The sequence below is a fragment of the Sphaerodactylus townsendi genome, linkage group LG02 (assembly GCF_021028975.2).
Source record: "Sphaerodactylus townsendi isolate TG3544 linkage group LG02, MPM_Stown_v2.3, whole genome shotgun sequence".
Lineage (NCBI taxonomy): Eukaryota > Metazoa > Chordata > Lepidosauria > Squamata > Sphaerodactylidae > Sphaerodactylus > Sphaerodactylus townsendi.
Genome location: NC_059426.1, coordinates 52,389,792 through 52,409,439, shown reverse-complemented (window position 1 = coordinate 52,409,439; position 19,648 = coordinate 52,389,792). Strand labels below are relative to the sequence as shown.

General features: G+C 39.9%; 1 protein-coding gene across 4 annotated transcripts in view; it reads right to left on the bottom strand.

The window, feature by feature from the left end:
* Positions 1-19,648, bottom strand: part of NCKAP5 (NCK associated protein 5) — a 718,925-nt gene that overhangs the window by 151,741 nt on the left and 547,536 nt on the right. For all 4 annotated transcript variants that reach the window (XM_048483952.1, XM_048483947.1, XM_048483949.1 and 1 more), the window contains one exon: positions 15,480-15,599. In XM_048483952.1, the coding sequence (XP_048339909.1) occupies positions 15,480-15,599 (120 nt within the window). The remainder of the gene's footprint in view (positions 1-15,479; positions 15,600-19,648) is intronic.

Below are 19,648 nucleotides of genomic sequence, written 5' to 3'. Positions count from 1 at the left end.
ACTCTACTCATTAACAAAACATAATCACAGATAAGTTCACATGGGAGTAAAGAAGCCCATTTGTAGAATTCAATACAAAAAGACCCATTTGGGTAGAACGTTTTAACAGTTCGCTGTGGATCTCAGCGCTTTTGTACTGCTGGACACCTCCTATGGTTCAATACAGGTAACAATAACAATCATCATCTTAATGATACACGTGTGGTACACATGCCAGGAAAGTGATGGCCTCATACCAGATGCCAAAATCATCCCCCAAAACCCTAAATAGTAAAGCACTTAATGCAATTCATCTGCCAAAGGTGTACAAGAAGTTTAATTGATAACCCCAAGCAAATTACAGAGTTGATAAAAATCTAAATGCCTTAAAATGCCATCCGCTACACTTTCTATAGGCATATTTAGCTAATAGAGCCATCCGCTACACTTTCTATAGGCATATTTAGCTAATAGAGTCATACTTAAAATCTGCTTTATGTTCCAAAATTCTTTCAGTTATATAAAAAGGTGCCCACAAGAAGCTATGCTTAATTGTAATCAAACTTTTCAGTGATTACCTTGTCTAATTTTCTGTAGTAATGCACCAAGCAATTTAAACTGCTACCACTAAATACATTACACATATACAACAAAGATGCAAGATGGGCCAGGTAGTGTTCGGTTTAATAAACCCAACAAGTAGTCATAGATGAGACAGGACTGAAGAAAAGGTTGAAAACTTGTCTCATCTACCAACAGGTGCTGGGCTCCATAAAACACATTACCTGACCCACATTGTCTCTCTCTCTCTTGTACCTTTGAACCAAGAAAGCTGCAACACCGTACAAATTCAGCAGTCTCTGATGATATGAGCTGTCATTCAATATTTACATTTTAAGCTCTATCCAGATAGTCAGGAAAAAATGCTTACGTATCAGGCTATTTTAATAAATACTGTGGCACTTTCTAGCCTTTCTCAGATTTCAGCTTTATAATAATGAGCAAAAAACTTCTAAATCTCTGAATCATTTAATTTTATGCATTCTTTTTGGTATTTCATTTGGGAGATATGGACTGTGAAATATTCACCATGATGAGAAAACAATTATCTCACACACCTGTTGTTTATGTGCATTGTATTAAAGAGAAGTCCTGCTGTGACTATTACTTTACCTGCTGCATAATTTCAACTAAATGGTTCTAAAAAGTCAATCCAAAGAGACAAAATCACATATTTTTACATGTTACTCACAGCTGGCATTTCACCTATCATTATTATGGCAAAATGATATCTGTTTCCCAAACCAAATTCATTTATTCAGTCTGTACCTGACAAAATAAGATTGTTCAATTTTATACATGGAATAAATTCATACCCAAATATAGAATGCAGATGTTGCATAATAGAAAAAAATGAATAATTTTGCTCAGATCAAGAAAAAAGCATCAACTACAATATCTTTACTACTTGTTATGTTCTTTGATGCTGTACTTGCCACAAAACTGGTGACGCTAAATCAAAGCACTTTCTAGCTTGCATTTATGAAAAAGGTTTCAGGAGAAATATTTCTTTAGACTTTACATAAACTTGAACAAGCAAAAAGAGAGAGAGAGTCTGCAGGTAAACCCATTTTCATTGCATTAAAAGCCTTTCTACTATGCTATGAAGAGCAAAGTCAGCAATCTATTTCCAAGAGTTAAGAAGAGTTTGAAGAAGAAGAGTTTGGATTTATATCCCCCCTTTCTTTCCTGCAGGAGACTCAAAGGAGCTTACAATCTCCTTGCCCTTCCCCCCTCACAACAAACACCCTGTGAGGTAGGTGGGGCTGAGAGAGCTCCGAGAAGCTGTGACTAGCCCAAGGTCACCTAGCTGGCGTGTGTGGGAGTGTACAGGCTAATCTGAATTCCCCAGATAAGCCTCCACAGCTCAGGTGGCAGAGCTGGGAATCAAACCCGGTTCCTCCAGATTAGATACATGAGCTCTTAACCTCCTACGCCACTGCTGCTCTTTAAAGGAATGGTTTGGAGATGGCTTAGAAAGAAAACAGAGCTCAAAGAATGTTTATGAAATTTAGAGTAGTAAATACAGACACCCTTTAACAAATTTTAGCATCTTCTTTGATTATTGATATTTTACTCATGTGTTCTACAAATACAATAGGATGAAATGCTAGCATACCCCCCCATATCAAATGATAATTTTCTTTAAATAAAAAATGAGAGAAGTCAATCACAGCATTCAAAAATAGCTTGCATTTATCTCTTTTCAACCTTAAGGGTAGAGAGAGTCTGCCCATGTAAGTCTGGGGAAACAGAAATCCTTGAGTATGGCCCCTTCTGCACAGCACAGGGAGAGTGGGTTGCAGCCAAGCTTCATGAGAGTTCGAGAAGCATGTGTCAACTGTAGCTGTGGTGATTCCCAAGCCCACTTCCCGTTCCATATGGAAATGTCAGGAGAGGCAGGATCACAGTTTTCTTTAAATATCAGGAATGTTGTGCTAATATACCCAGAAATGAAATTCACAGCAAAATTATGCTATGGGAAGATTTGCCCTGCCTCCAGCTTACTTCAAGTGAAGAATGACGCTCCATTGGCTGTGGAGAGAACAGAGCAGCCAATCAGATGGAAGGTACAGAGGAAGAGATACAGAGGGTTGGTGGCCCATGATGTGTATATCTGAAAGACCCTTTCCTGGACCAGGTATATCCCCCTCAAATTATGTTGGCGGAACAGGGAGGTCTCAGCACAGAGCTGGTGAATGCAATCATAAAGGCTCTTGTGCCTAATGATTCTCAGTCAGCTGTGCCAAGTCTCTTAATGGATCTCCTTTCAAAATTAGGTCAACAGCAGGTACTGTCCAAACATTAACCATATGCTGAGTGGTTGTTTACACTCAGAGATCACCTGTTGCTAGCCACTAAGCTAAAGATATGACAGGAATACATAGATGTGTTCTTATTACTTTTCTGGGATCCTGAGGTGATGGAGGGAAGTAAGGATGGGGTAAAGAGAGAGGGTGTATTACAAAGCCTCTGGCTGAGATAACATGGGACAATTGGTTAAGTGGCTAGAATATCTATTGCCATCCAAATTCAGACCGGCATTAAATACTTAGATATTAACCATAGGGTATATATGCTGAATATGAGGGCCAGCTTTGTTGAAGCATTATGAGAATTTTAGGAGATGAGCTGCACTGGACCCAGAGCTGGCTTGGGGAAAGGAGAACTAGCAGCTTTGGTCACAGGGTATGGGCCATCTGAGAAATAATCTGACAGTGGGCATCTGGTTTTTAAAACGTAAAGTCATACAGCACAGGCAGTCAATTCAACCCCAGTTGTAGTCAGTTCAACCTCACCTGCTGTGCTAGGACTTTTACAGTCCAGGCAAATGAATTAAAAAACCACACCATACATGCAAATGGTGTGGTAGGGGCCCCAGTGGTGCATCCTGCCCATAGCACAGAGCAGGTTGTGGCTTTGGTGCCCAGAAAGGTAGTTGAGGGAGGTTCTAGGGAGGCCCTACTAAAGGCTCTCAGTCCAAATCAGCATAGTGCCCTTGGATTCTGTGTAGAGTGCTATCCAATAGGTGAGATACCTTTTATTTGTTGGCAGGCTTTACTTGCTGTTTTAGGATTCCTTATGAAGGCCCTCGACAGGCCTATTGGGTATAAAATGTGAGGTTATTTTTGGGTTTAGAATACATAGCGAGAAATAAGTTAAGGAAAGAACAGCAGAAAAAGTAGGACAGAAGGAACTTCCCAAACCCTAGTTTTGAAAAAAAATTGAGGATTTCTCTGTTAAGAATGCTATCAAAAGAGGCCCCTGGGCAATTCAGAATAATCTATCACTTGTCATTTCCACTGGTGAATCAGTAAATTATGGGATACCTGAGGAGCTGTGCAGCTGTGCTTCTTCAGTTGCCATGGTGTGGTCTTGTGGGAAGGCAGCATGGTTGGAGGAGTGCAACAATAAGCCTGCTTTTCCGTTTCTCTTTGTGCATCCCCAGGACTTTGATCTGCTGTGTTCAATTCAAAGGGCAATTCTGTTTTGATAAGGGATGTCCATCGGACTTTCCATTTCATGCTTGGCTTTTGAGTGCTTTAGTACAATGTTAAAAGTAGAAATTATGGAAAAGGCGGACTCATGCATTTGATACACTATTTGGAAGATTTTCTGTTTGCTGGCCCAAGTGATTTGAAGGAATATGCTTGTCTTATGGTACGCTTCGCAGAATTGGTGCAGGAACTGGTAGTTCCTTTCACAGCTGTTTAGATGTTTATCAAATTTTGAGCACAGAACTGATTTGGTGACACTGGGCAATGACCTTGGGTGCTTGTTTCAGAATGGCACTGGACATCCACTGATGCAATTTCAGTTTTGGCAGTTACCCACAGAATACTGGTGGAAGCGGGATTGCAAGCTCTCATTCGAGACTGGGGCAGCACTGACAGCAGCCAACTTGAGCATGTCTGGCCAAGACATATTGTAGACTGGCCATCAGCAGTCCAGTGCTTTTAAGGGCTTCACTACATGCCACAGTGCTTTGTTTCTTACAGAGGCAGGCATATCAGGTAGCCTGGTCAGGATTCTCATCCTGGGGCACTTCACTGTTTTCTGGGTGAAGAGAAGGACAGAAATCAATGCTAGAGGGACTCAGATGGCATTCCCTCCTCCGCCAAATTGCCGTATATATGCCGAGGCACCTAATTTTACCACAAAAAAAGGGAAAACTTATTGACTTGAGTATAAGCCTTCTAACTTGACTCAGTAACAGCTAAAAACAGAAGAGTTGGGAGCAAGATGACATAGAGTTGCTTAAGAAGAAGAAGAAGAAGAAGAAGAAGAAGAAGAAGAAGAAGAAGAAGAAGAAGAAGAAGAAGAAGAAGAAGAAGAGGAGGAGGAGGAGGAGGAGGAGTTTGGATTTATATCCCCCCTTTCTCTCCTGCAGGAGACTCAAAGGGGCTTACAATCTCCTTGCCCTTCCCCCCTCACAACAAACACCCTGTGAGGTAGGTGGGGCTGAGAGAGCTCCGAGAAGCTGTGACTAGCCCAAGGTCACCCAGCTGGCGTGTGTGGGAGTGTACAGGCATTAGGGACGAGCAGCTTTCCAGCACTCTAGGAACACAAACGTACCACTGTTTTCCTCCAAATGTAGAATAATTCTGGGATTCATAGCCATGAATCATAGTTATCTAGAATACAACGCACCAATAACCCTTAGGAGAGAAATGCCTCTGTTTCTTTTAACATCCCCACCCCACACACACACACCCTAGTTGTAATCCTATGCAGGCTGTCCATACAGCTTGTTTTTACAGCTTTCTGGTGAATTAGAAAAAAAGCAGTAACATGCTTACCGGATCCCCCAGCAGCCCCAGCTCCGGTCGTCATCTTGGAATGACCGTATATACTCGAGTATAAGCTGAGGGGGGCTTTTTCAGCATAAAAATGTGCTGAAAAAGTCAGCTTATACTCAAGTATATATGTTATTAATGATGTGGCAAGAAGGGGACATGGGGTCAGCTCCTGCCATCTCTCCACTGGGGTGCATTGAGAAAGGGTGCATGCCCCAAAATTCTAGTATTACCCTTACATGCAAATGATCTAGTACAGACCAAGGGTACTGTGCTAATAATAAAAGCAATTAGGGACCTGAAAAGAATTCAGGCAGAAATTCCCAGAGTGTTGCTGGATTGGTTGGTGCTCTTCCAGGGGCAGATCTAGAGAGGCTCCTTTAAACCACTGGCCATTGAAAGACTTCATCAAGGCATGCCAGTTGGCAGGTAGGACCCGGAGTGTTAAGCTAGGCTAATCCCCTTATGTAGCAGGAATAGGATAGATTGCTTTTAGATAGGATAAGGTTAATTGGCAATCATCCTGAGACATTTAATTGATGGAGGGTATGGGCCATGTGGCTGGGTGTTTTGTGAAGAATTGCCAGTACTCAGCAGATTTTTTTTATTCTGGTACTAGCCTTGTGACACATCAGGGAAGAGGTAAGAAGGTGGGCACCGCTCTGAACATAAGGATGTACAGATAGTGATAAGAAAGGCAGGCAGAAATGCTGGTTGACTTTGGAGCTGATGTGGATCTGAGCAGAAGGAAAACCATGAGGATACCCAGCACAGTCCACCCTGAAAATCATCAGGTTATTAAAATAAGCAGAGATGCAGATCAGCAATTTACGTGTTGAATACAGTTAAATAAATAAACCAGATGAATTTTGTGTATTGTGCCTTCATTGGGGGGGGGGGGGGGGGGGGGAGAAAAACTATCCTGAACAATGACTATGCTCTTGATATTTAATAGAAATTATAACAATGGCTTTCCTATAGAATAAAAATTGTAATTTTGCCAGTGCACACACCTACTTGCAAATTCCCACTCTCCATGCTGAAAGATTACACAGTCTTCACGCCTGGGAATTACCACCCTCTTGACTACAGAAGTATATATGATACTACAAGGAGGAGCTAACAAGTTCCCCTGGTTAGGCTGCAATCCTGAAGCACCATTTTACAGATTTTTAGGATACTATATTTAATAAGCTTATTAACTGGGACATGTTTATAAGACCATCTCACTTTATGGTTACATTTCTGTGTGAATAACTAGATTTCCAAGAACTCTGCCCAACAGCACAGCATACAAATACGAACATGCATTAAAGAGTTCCAACAAAATTCCAGGCACCTGTATTGCAGCTCCAATCAATTATAATTCTACAGTGCACAGCTCAGGAATGATTTTTGAAATCTATAAGCCCACTTCTGTCAGACGGGATGTAAATATGTGGTTCTGATGATTCAAAAAACACACCAATGGATTTTACAGTGTCCTTCAGTTTTAAGAATATAAATTGTCTCTGTAAAAAGCAATACAATCACGCTTCTGTCACTAAGGGCCTGGGACACATACAGCTGTTCAGCTTCCCAGAACTCACACTGAGCTACATCAATCTTCACTGTTACGACAAAACTCATGCGTCCAGCTGTCACAATAGATGGCTGTTCCTATTTCAAAATTATTCATAAATGTTCCACTAAAGACTTTTTACAGTTTGCCTCAAGACAATTTCTTTCTCTGATTTATTGCTATTGGCTTTTCTCCCCCTGCCCCGAACATCATTGTCATATGGGTATCAGACTAGAGGCACGTGGAAAAGTGACACCCATGAAATATCACAAAGACACATACTAGTCTTGGGGAACCACTCTACTACCTGATTCAATTTAAGAACTCCTCTTTCTTTTGCACTGGGAATCAGCCCAACTGTACTATGGCAGAACAGAAGCAACCAGTAGTCACGAATGGCCCCAAATTCAAAATTATTCTGAAAATTCATAGATAAATCCTTGATATCTCAGTGTCAGTGCTGACTGTTAACTGCTGGAATTTTTAGAAAGGATGAAGATTCATTTTCTGGATTCAATTTTTTCTAAAAATTATGGTGAGCCTATCTCCTCAACTGGTAATATGGCGAAAGGAGAATCCATGGGTCAGGGGCAGAGTTCTTGCATGCAGAAGATTCCAGGGTCAATTCCCAGTATCTCCCTTTCAAAGGACCTGGTGACAGGTGGCTGGATAAACACTGATTAGGGATGCTTTTGACTGTTCCTGCATTGAGCAGGGAGGTCAGACTAGATGATGCAGAATAGCTCCCCCCCCCCCCCAGAATTGACTCAGAAAATCTGTGAGGCAGCAATATTGAACTCTGCAGAGGTGCTGCTTTTTATTTGACTGCTTCTGTGTAAAGTTTAGAGTGTGTGCCTGCGTGTGGTTGGGACAGTCAAGGCAATAAAACTGATTAGTGAGCTGATAGATATAAAGTCTTTTCAAGACAAGCAAACATGGACAAATATAACAGATAAAAATCAAACAGTACAAGATTAAAGGCTTATCATTCAAGGAAATAAAACAGTCGTCATCTTCCTAAGGCTGCTTTAAAAAAATCCATACAGGAACTTCAAGACTGATCAGTCTATAAAAGCTGATTCCTAGACTTTATGAGGTCAAAGTTACTGAAAATGACTGATGCTTCTCTATTACAAAATATCATCATTTAATCTGATTGTAATAATTAAAAATCCCTAAAATTGCACTTTGTCTAGATAGAATGTGAAAGACCAGTGAAGTCCTGTGTTGGTTGAATGGGCCCATCCCAGAATTAATTTTAAGCCTACCACTCTTTTCAGTTCTCTAGATTTTTGAAGTGTGAGAACAGCAAAATATTTGTGGATTTTTCCAGTGACATAATGTGTGAGGATTAAATGGCAACCAAACCAGGAAAAGCGACTGTGTTCTGAGGAAAAGTTAGTGCGCAGGCTTGTATCTATAACTTTTCTTAAGACAATGAACTTTCTGCTACTGCAAAGAATTATCAATTTGTTTTGCAGGTTAGCACATGGTTTAATGCTTGTGTTTTCCCCTTCTCCTTAGGGCAGGCTACCGGTGTTGGGAGACAGTTTTCATCAGAATCAGTAACTGTTTTCTAATGGCTGCAATAATTGAAATTGTTTTTAAATACATTCATAGCACATGCTATGTTGTGTGGTGAAGGATGGCACTACATGGACTAGTTAAAATGTATTGTAAAAAGTTTGTCCCAGTTTATAGACTGTGATACAAGGACACTCTTAGTCTGTTGAATATTTCATATTTAATATTTCTCTGCCAAAACAACGTTTTTTGATTTTGATATATTTAAGCTGATGGAAGCCAGCATAATTCTTTATCTTCCAACCTTTTCTAATGTTTAATGACATCTAAAACTGAGGTCAGACTCTAGGGCCTCTTACTCCATCTTATTTTGTCATGTGTTGAACAATTAATTGCCCAATCTGTGTTGCCATATATAATAATGTCATACAAGTAATTTACCCCTTCCTGCTACGTTTGTTAATTACTTCCATCCAAACACAGTTCTTTGAAAAAAATTAGCATGCCTCAGAATACTACGAATGATAATATAGAAGTACAGACATCCATACTTGTGCTGAAATCTTTTTTTGAAGCAATATGGCAGTGAAGTTATACCATTTCACATTCAAAAGTAAATGATGTAAGAGTATAATTAGAGATTCATTCAGTACATTCCCAAGAAAGTCTATTCAAAATCCTACTAGACAAAGGTGAAGCTCCCATGGGGACATCCAGGGACAAATAACCAGGGTGCTCCCCATGGGAGTCACATGGGGGGCGCAAAATCACACAATCGTGCCCCGCCCCCTCTTCTGCCTGATCGCACCCCCATTGTCATCCTCCTCCTTGCCTGCTCTGCTCATCTTCCTTCCTCGTCATCTTGTCCTCCTCCTCCTCCTTGTGTGCTCTCTTTCTCTCTGTTTCTCTCTATATAAAAAAAAACTCACACAGCTTGGTATTAATATCTCCACTATCAGCGAACCTTTCAAGTTATGGTGAGTCCCAATTTCATTTTACACAGTTTCCCAGCATCCTCAGGGAATCTGAAAATAACTATTTTGTAATTTACCCTCATCACTTTCTGCCCCTCCAAAAGGATATTTTCTCCAAACTGTCCCCCAGCACCCTCAGAGCCTGCATGCAAATGAGCCTTCTTCTCATTGGCTACTACTTTCAGTTTTGCCTCATGAAGGGGTGCGGAGAGAAACCTGGCGAAAGGGCTGGGATGCAGACAGCAGGGACAGTAGAGAAGTGATCATGCATGCCCTTCTGATACTTGCACTGGTAAGTTTTAAAAGAAAAGAAAATATGACTTTCCACTTTCAGTTTCAGTATGATATATGTGAATTGCATTTGCACGATATCTTTAATGCACTGTATATAAAAATAATCTCATTATAAGTAATAGTTTAGCACTATAAAACTGCATTATGCAAACAGCACACAGGCAGCATGAATTTTGGAGATTCAGAATCTGAAGAGTTTACAAAATAATCTCATAAATGCTAGAATGCATCCAGCCATGAAACGTGAACAACTGAACCTGCAAAGTTTTAATTAGTAGTTTTTTAATCTTATGCATAAACCATATAGTTAAAAAAATTATGCATATACATGTACGTGATTTAAGTGTTGCATACTTGTTTCCACTTGAAAAAGATCTATCTTTAAACCTTCCAGTCTTCCCCCTTGCTATTTTAGTTGCCTGTGGCTGTTTTGTTTTTGGTATAGCTTTTGGCATATAATTTTATAATACCTTGTCTCTCAAAGTAAGTGTACAATGTAGTTTTTCACTATAGATAGTGGAATGAATTTCAGATACATAACAGTTAGCTAAGGAGTGCAAATCATATTGTTCCAACCTCCGATGGTGACTGGAGATCTCCTGGAATTACAAATTATTTCCAGGTACAGAGACCAGTTCACCAGGAGAACATGGCAATTTTGTATGGTAGATTCTGCACTGCACTCCTCTCTCTGACCCCCCCCCCCCTTACTCAGGTTTCACCTTGAAAATCTCCAGGTATTTCCCAGTCTGAAGCAGGCAACCCTAGTTCTGCACAATGTAGGATGTTTTAATAATAGCTATATTTTCAATGTTTGTGATGTCTAAATTGTTAACAGAGGAGCTTAGAAGAAAGAGACACAAGCACAAAGCTGTTCATAATTTCTCTGCATCTGGGATTGTAGAGAGTGATGTGTTGGAAAGCTTGGAGTAAACTCCACAGTAAACTCCCTGAGGTTCAACAAAAAGGCATAGAGGCCAAATTCTGATGTTGCCTCTTGGCACTTGTATCCAGAGGTTTACTGCCCCTGACTGTGTAAGTTCTGCACAGTTTCAGCACTCAAGACAGATTTTTCAAGAGCAAGTCAAGAAAGTAGATTCTGAGTTTGTGCCCAAGCAGCCCATAGCAGCTTCTGGTCTTGGCTACCCAGGCTGATGAATGCTCACCACATACATTCAAAAGAATACATAAAAGCAACCCCCCCTCTGGGAATAACCTTTGGGTCATCCAGGGGTTACTTTGGGCTGCACCCTTAGCAATTAAAGGATGAATCTGCAGTGCTTGAAGTTCTTGTAGATACAAGTGTGAAATAGGCATTTAGAGGAAGAGATGGAAATTCAGGCTTGCTTGTACTGTGGCTTATTTGGGCAGGTTTAATATTAATCCAAATTGGCTATTATTTCTGGCAATGCTTGGGAGAAATGCAAAGGAATGAGTGGAAGGTAATAAAACATTATTCACAGCAGTAAAAAAACATTTTGAAAGCATTTTAAGTCATATGCCACTTTTAAATGTTATAACAGTTAAACATTTTGAAAGCATTTTGAAAATGTTGTCAATTTTTTAAAATCTCTGTTGAGACATATTCTATAATGTGATGGTGGCTTTGAGATGACCTGGTGCAAAAAAAAATCATTCTTTTGGTTGTAGTGAGGGAGGGTGGCCTTTGGTCATGGTGGGGGAGGGTGGATGCCCATGCGGGGCAGGTGTGTGTACAAAACTCAGATTTTGCTCCAGGCTCCATTTTCCCTAGGTACGCCTCTGCTACTAGAGTCTCCTCAATCCACCTTACTGCCAAGAACTGCCTGGATGTATATTGCTGGAATAGGGCCTAGTGGGAATAGTGCCTTAAAAATGTTGTTAGATTTTATTGTGGAATCAAGTTATACGTTTCTACAGCAGAAGTAAAAAAAGAAGATAATATTCACTAGGGCTGATTCCGCAAGGCCAAAAATAGTGGTTTGAAAATGGTGTGAAAACAGTATAAACCCTTTTACACCATTTTAAACCCTTTTACACCATTTTCACACTGTTTTCACACTGCTGTTTTTGGCCCGTGCGGAATCAGCCCAGGATTCAAAGGGCTGCTTTGGCTGATATAAGGAGTTCTGCTGGCTCAGAAGACGTACTAGGAATAGCTTGAATTTAAGCCACATCATAAACTAGTTTTGCAACTCATCTTTGTTTCAAAAGAAGCTCAGTATGTGGAGTATATGATGCTGCTTAGAAAAACAAACAAACAAACCAGTTCTAACTGGCTCACAGAACAAGCTGGATCCAGACTACTGTGTACCATATGTCCCATATGTCCCAGATGAGCCTCTGTGTTTAGTAGTAGGCAAAATTTGTAGTGCAGTGATACTCTAGAGACACAATGAACCCTGAAGCTTCCCTGCAACTTCTCATGTTTAAATACTGCAAAATGTCTTTCAAATGTCAGTGTGTGAGAAATGTATGCACATGACTATTTGCATGCACAATCATTCTGCACTGAGGTACTTTTTCTTGATCCCCAGTCTGAAACTCTTCATGGAAGTCTGCAGAATGCACTGCTGATGGCTGAGAAAGCAAAATGTTTCCAGGGTACAGGTGAACAACTGTGACTCTTACAAAGAGGAAGACAAACATCATGACTGATGAGAAGAGTTCTGATTGGAAGATGAGGTTTTCCTCTCTCCTGGCTGCCAAAGGAAACAATGACTGAGGGAAAAATTAATCCCACACCTCTGTCTCCACCCCTAAGGAGTGGGTGCCATCATCATACTAAGAACATAAGAACAAGCCAGCTGGATCAGACCAAAGTCCATCTAGTCCAGCTCTCTGCTACTCGCAGTGGCCCACCAGGTGCCTTTGGGAGCTCACATGTAGGATGTGAACGCAATGGCCTTCTGCGGCTGTTGCTCCCGATCACCTGGTCTGCTAAGACATTTGCAATCTCAGATCAACTACTGCACCTGCCTAAGGAACATAAGGAACAATTCAGAAGGAAACTCTGATTGGTAGCAGCTTTTTTTGTTTAGGGTCCAACTACTTTGAGAATGCTGTGACTTGGAGCCTCTTAAAGCCTTCTCACGATCCCTTCCTGCCCTCCTAATCCTCATGTCTGAAGGCTTGAGGTCCACAGACCTGTGAGTGTCCTTGTCTCTTCAGCCTTTCTGGATGAAAATGCCTCAGCTTGTTTGCTAGGGATGGGCAAGAAGACAGTCAAGAGCATGCAGGAAGAGAGGGATCCTACTTCATGGAATCTAATTTTCAAATGCAGTCTCAGTGGGTTATCTCTTGAGTGCTAACAGGAACTCTCATGCCCTTGACATATAACTACTATGGACATACATATCCGGATGTTGGCTTTTCCTAGTGTAAAGTACTCTCTACTTTCATAAAGTCTGGATTTTGGGGGTCAGGGTTTAGTTTACTTAATCTTCTCACGATGGGAATGAGATTTCCCTTGTGTGACATCTGTGCCAGGAATGGATGCGTCAGATTTTCTAGTGCCAAGGAATTAATGTACCAATCTGCATAATCAAATCCCCAAAACAAACGTGAGCATTTATTTTTTCAATAACAGCAAGCTCTAGGATATTGCAACCATATACACAGTTTGTCCAAAATTCATGAAACTGTATCTTTTAATAATGGTTTTATCATAAAACCTTTTGCATGTAGTTACAGAAAACTTCCCTGGCATAAAGCTGAATAAATCTAGTATAATCACTTTTCCTTTTGATCTGTTTGGGTAGCATGGGGGACACAAAGTGTCTCTTTATAATACAAAAAGTAGGCTCTGCATTCAAATTGTTTGTGCCATGCTTAAAAAAACCCCCAACAATGGAAATTATATTCGTGACTGTTTTAAAGTAGGACAACTAAGTGGTGAGGAAGTTCTGCTTTGAAGCTGAATGTGCCGAAAAATGACATGCATGAATGAATAATTTTGAAAGACTGCTTCTGTTCATGGACAAGAGATTTTCTTTTTCTATACTTCTGAAAACCAGAGTAAATCCAAGCTTCACTTCAAATATGTCGTCATGCCAAACGTTCTGTTAATTTTAAAAGCAGGGATGGAGCAAAGTGCCCAACACCTTATAATCCACAACTGTAACTCTTTTCCAGGGGGGAAGGGGGCAGAGAGAAATAGAAAGACAGGGAGGTGAGCAAAGAAATACTGGACCCAAACCCATATATTAATTTCAAGAATTTGCAAGGATGTAACATGCAATTCCTTCTTTCTAGGACATTTTATCAATACTTTTACATAAGGAAGGGTTGAATATGAGAGTATGAGGAAGCCTGCTCACAGTGGTAAGAACATTTTTTTTTTCAAGCAAATAAAACTTAAGCCAGCAGATGGTTACTGGCCACATGCAGCCTGAAAAATGACTTCATTTGGCCCACAAGCCAAAAAGCTTAACAGTTTTTCCAGCAAAGCAAAATGCACAGCAAATAACAGTGAACGGAACAGGCAATAAAGATTGGAGATACCAGTAACAGAGCCTCAAGATGGCCTTCCCTGATACTTTCCCCCACCATTTACATCACCAGTTAAAAATCTGAGTCTAGGTCATCAGTTAAAGACCTGAATCTACCAATTATCTGGGTTTCAATCAATGAATCAATTCAATCTGCACACAGATTAATCATATGCACAAATAATGAAGAAAACAATAATTCCGAAAGGGAAAAAAATGTTTTAGATAACTGCAGATGACATCTTCCAAGAACAGGTCTTTTGCTTGAGAGAAGAAATGCTTATTTTGCGATCACACAACACTTCTTGTAAGTAGCTGTATTTAAAATTATTTCATTTTTAAATAAAACCTTTTGAATAAATTCACATTTACTCAGTCAGCTTTATTGAGTAATCTGCTAAACCTGTAATCCTAAAAACATTTTCCTGGGAGCAAATACCATTGTATAAAATGGGTCTAAGGGGACTTGACAGCTCCGAGTGGTACAGCTGACAACTCTTAGTTGGGAAATTCCTGGAAATTTGAATCCTAGGACTGACAAGAAACCCCCCCTCCCATGTGGGATGGAGGCTTAAGAAGGAGGAGACTAGGGGAACTTGTGCAAACGAAGTGTCAGGATTCAGTACACTATCCAGCAACATGTGCTTGGAATCAAGTGCACACAACTGATCACTTTCCTGCTCCAAATGTGCTGACTTTTGTCATCAAGTTACATAAATTTAGTTATTTTGGTGTTCCCTTCAAAATGGCTACTGATACAACTGTAATACTAACAGTCAGTGGCGTAGCACTAACGGGACGGGGAGGCAACGCCCCAGGCGCATAACGCGGCGGGGGCGTGGCCAGGGCGTGACGTGGTGTGGCCATTCCAGGGTGTGGTGGGGCAAGCAGTGCTGCGGCAGAGGCACACTGTGTGCACGTGCCCCAGCCGCAGTTCCCCCTCGCTCCGCCCCAGCTAACAGCTGAACTTTTAAGTTAACAAAATGGCTGATGAGTCTTGCTATTTGCTTTGTTTATCTGTTACACAAAGCAGACATATTTTACAGGGAGGGAATTGCACATTTCACGCAGAATCTTCTCTGTCTTTCCACCTCCATCTCTCTCTTCCATTCTAAGTTGGCTTACATCTCCAGAGTTTGTATATTTTTCAATTTCAGTTATATCAGATCTGAGATAACTGATGTCCTTTCAACTCAGAGGATATCAAATGTCATTATTTTGCTTGTCATTGCTGTAAGCCATATAATGTTATATCATTCTTAGTGCATAAAATTTAACAGATTTTAATGTAAAGAATGTAATCTTGTATGTGCAAATCTACCTGAAGCAGTAAGCCAGATGTTGGTTTCACCCTTTGTTGGAAAAGCACACTGAGTGTTCGGTTCTGTTGTTCCAGGTCCAAGACTCTTGTTTTCAACTTTAAGCATTCCTCCCTCAGATCCTGGAGCAAGAAGAAGAAATGGAAAATTAACAAAAACAAACGTGAACTGAAAAGAAAGGCACATGAATATTACAATATGTTTGACAGGACATCTATCTTTTAAAGTGAAGCAAGAATTTTTTTAAACTTTCAGCTTCACTAATCTTTTGAATATTTTTTTTTAAGATAGCATTTTATATATGACACACGTTTGTTTAGGCTGATAGATCATTTTTAAGAGTGTTTTATTAACTTAAGAAATATTTCTAACGACTTTCATTATACTTATGTACACAACGCATGAAAATTATTACATATTCAGAAAACTGAATCATGATTTCCACAGATCTGAAGGCATAACCAACATCATCTAGAGGTGCTCTTATATTTTACTGCGAGCAGGAGAGAGAGGAGTTACACTACTAACAAACAAATGTGGTGAAAAAGCAAACTAAACCAATGGTCGGTGGGAAAAAAACAGACAGAAGCCATACATACAGACAGCTATATTTGAGTAAAAATCATACACCTATATACACTATCATACATCCTCCCAAGCTCTGAATTATAAATGAACTGGCACTGACAGCAGATCTATTCCCATCCACTGATGGGCTCCCTTGAAACTTCAAGGCTGTTGATATTCCAATGAAAGGTGAGGGGAAATGATTATAGCACACAAAATTGTATCTAATGCACCATCTGCATACACAAATTTACGCAAATACTAATCAGCTCACAAATATTTATGAGATATACAAGTAAGATATTGAACCTGTTTTTTTATAGTCGCCCCCCCCCCCTCTCTCTCGTATGCAGGACTGATTTTGTGCACATTGCCACAGGATTGTTAGTCTGTTATATTTAGGTAGTACAACAAGTATGGCTGACCTACATTCTCAGGAACAAGTATGGCTGACCTGCATTCTTAGGCAGTACAAGAAGTATGGCAAGACCTACATTCTTATCCTCCAAACACTTGGACCAAGGGTGGGAACAATTTAATTCACTTATGAATAGTAAAATACCATAAAATGTTGGCATCTAATAGCAAGAGCTTCACTGATGCAAAGAACGAGAATTCAGGTGGTGTATTGGAATTGGGGAGGGGAAGAGATTAGAGGAAAAAATAAATTTCTTGTAAGATCCCCTAGGGCCATGGAGGCGAACCTTTGGCACTCCAGATGTTATGGACTACAATTCCCATCAGCCCCTTCTAGCATGGCCATTTGGGCCATGCTGGCAGGGGCTGATGGGAATCGTAGTCCATAACATCTGGAGTGCCAAAGGTTCGCCACCACTGCCTTAGGACAAGGGTAGCCGATCTATGGCGCTCCAGATGTTCATGGACTACAATTCTAATCAGCACCTGCCAGCATGGGGGCTGATAAGAACTGTAGTCCATGAACATCTGGAGCGCCATAGGTTGGCCACCCCTGCCCTAGTATGTAAATTAGCAGTAGCTCTTTGCCTTTCCCCTTATAAATGCAAAATATTTTTTATGCTACAAAAGGTCACATAGGCACCCATACACACAAAGACATTTAATTTAGACTACTGTCCAAACCAGGATAATGAATGAGCTGTAGGCTAACACACTCCAACCCTTCTCATGCACAGTTTATCTCTGGATCTCTTGAGGATCGCTGTAAGTTGACTGAGACTTGATGGCAAAAAAAGTATTGTCTATTGTTGTGTGCATTTTCTCATTTTCAATACAAGCAAAATTTGTACTTATGTAATACCATCTATTGTTTGCTTAACATCTCATGCTTAATACTTACACTCTGTTCAGTTTTTTTTATTTGTTTCAGAGTTTAGCAATTCTAATCCTATTACATTGCTTGTTAGATGTCTCATTCTATTGATTACATCTGCCTTGAGTTTCAGCAAGAAAGGTAGACAAACAATAATGCAAATAAATAAACAGGAATGTGCCTCAGTTTTGTTAGTTCATGTAATGTTCGTGCATTGTAAGTGCAATGTGTGGATTTACCCACAGTCACTATTGTACTGGGAAACAACTTCTTCCTGAAGCTTTGTTTGAAATAATAAACTACTCATATTTATTGTGTAGAAAGAATATTTGTTTGGGCAGATAATACTGTGTTGCTGGACAAAGAACTCTAAATATAAGCATACAAATTCCCTGTGATTACTTTTTAAAACATCAGAAATATTGTGCATAACGTAGTCAGAAGATGAAAGAGAATAAAATTATAAACACTTAGGAATAAAGTAGATCAGGACGAAACTTACAGAATTCTTGCAAAATGTTCCTGATCTGTGCAAAATCACTGTGCCTTGTAGGAAATGGAAGCTATGTACTATAACTGGGATGACCCAGAAAAATGAGCAAGGGTGGCAAATACAACAAAATTTCTATAGAGAAATAAACTTATGGTGCATTTATTCCTATTAAATTCCAGTGGTAGAAATATTCTATTTGTTTCTCTGAAAACTATTATGGGGGCTATGGTTTCCCTATATTTAAAAATGTTCAAAGCAGAAAAATACTTTCATCTAGCTTCCTGTGTGTTTGTTCATTACCAGCACTGATAATATATTGAGTCTAATATATTGGGTCTAAAGAAGCAGCAGGTCAGAATATGAAATTATGGTCTCAAATAACCCAAATGCTATTGTCTGCTTACAGTGTTGCTGTGAAACCAGCATGGAGAATTCAGATGTAGTAGTAACACTTTTGTCATGAGATAGCTGAAAACATCATGGATAAACTTTAATTCAAAGGTAACACTGGATTAATTAAGAAGTCACTTTGTCTGAGCACATTGTAAGGAAGTGCTTATTTAAAGTACCCCTCAGGCTCACCAACGTATATATTCTTTTCCTCCCAAAGTGACAAGGAGGTAATGCTATCCTTTATTTGAAGTGCAGCAAAAATCCTAAAGCTTCAGTTCTGCAAACAGAAGTCCCCGTTAATAACCATTTCATCTTAGACCTCTGATGGGGATCTATTGTGCCATTTTCTATTTCAGGAAGTGGAAGCACTAAGGCAGGTCTGTGGGAGATTCTAGCAAAATAATCAAGTTATTTGAAAGGCTAGCTGCTGCAATTAAGATTCAAAACTGTGGCCACAAGAGAAAATGCTTCATGAGAACTGGTAACTGAAATTAACTATGGACCAAGCAAGGCCTCCTCCTGCACAGTTCCTTTAAAAAGCCAAACCCTGAATATTTCCTAACCCTTTTAAAGAGTAACTGAGGAAAATACAAGTTGCTCTATTCTCTATCATTTAACAAAGTGTTTCAATTCTAGGGCAGTTTACAGAAAGGTCAAGAAAAGCACACCTGCGTTGTATTAACATCTAGCAATTTGCTAAAAACTAGATATAAAATGATGTTGTAAAATGGTTACCCTGTTGTGTTCTTGTTAAAAATAGAAGGAGATTCACCGGGGGAATCAACAAGAAATGTTATCGATTGGCAAACAACATCAAAAGAATAATGGAAACTTTGCATGATATACAGTACTGAACAACTGGGGACTGCCATTCCTAAATTCTTTGACAATTCCTGACTCTTACCAGAAATACACGACCTTATCACAGCTGATTATGAAACTAAGGCAGGGTAGCTTCATCAGTTGTTGGTCCAAAGCATTGGAATGTAAAGCTGCCTCCATTAGACTATCCTCTTCATTTCTTTTGCACACTGCACTAAGGTCAATCAAGCAGACTGAGGAATATTGCCTGTTCAGAACTTTGGTATCATGCACCTGCTTTTTGTTCCTTCCTTTCAATTGGAATCAAATTTACAGGCTCCTTCCAGATTGCTGAATATTCCAAGAACCTTAAGGTTCCTAAGTTTCGCATCCTCAATGCTAAGGCCAGTTCAAATGTATTGCCCTCTGAAATGCTCCAGGGCAGAATCTTAGACATCCCTTACACCTCTAGACTGTGCAAAAAGGATGCTGCTACAGTAGAGCATATTCTTCTATGTCATGATTCCTTCAGGTTGTTAACAATAAAAGCTTATTTATCCCTTGCTGAAGTATGCTTCCAGTCAGTCATCTCAATTTTACGTGATGTTTTTATTAGAGGATATGAA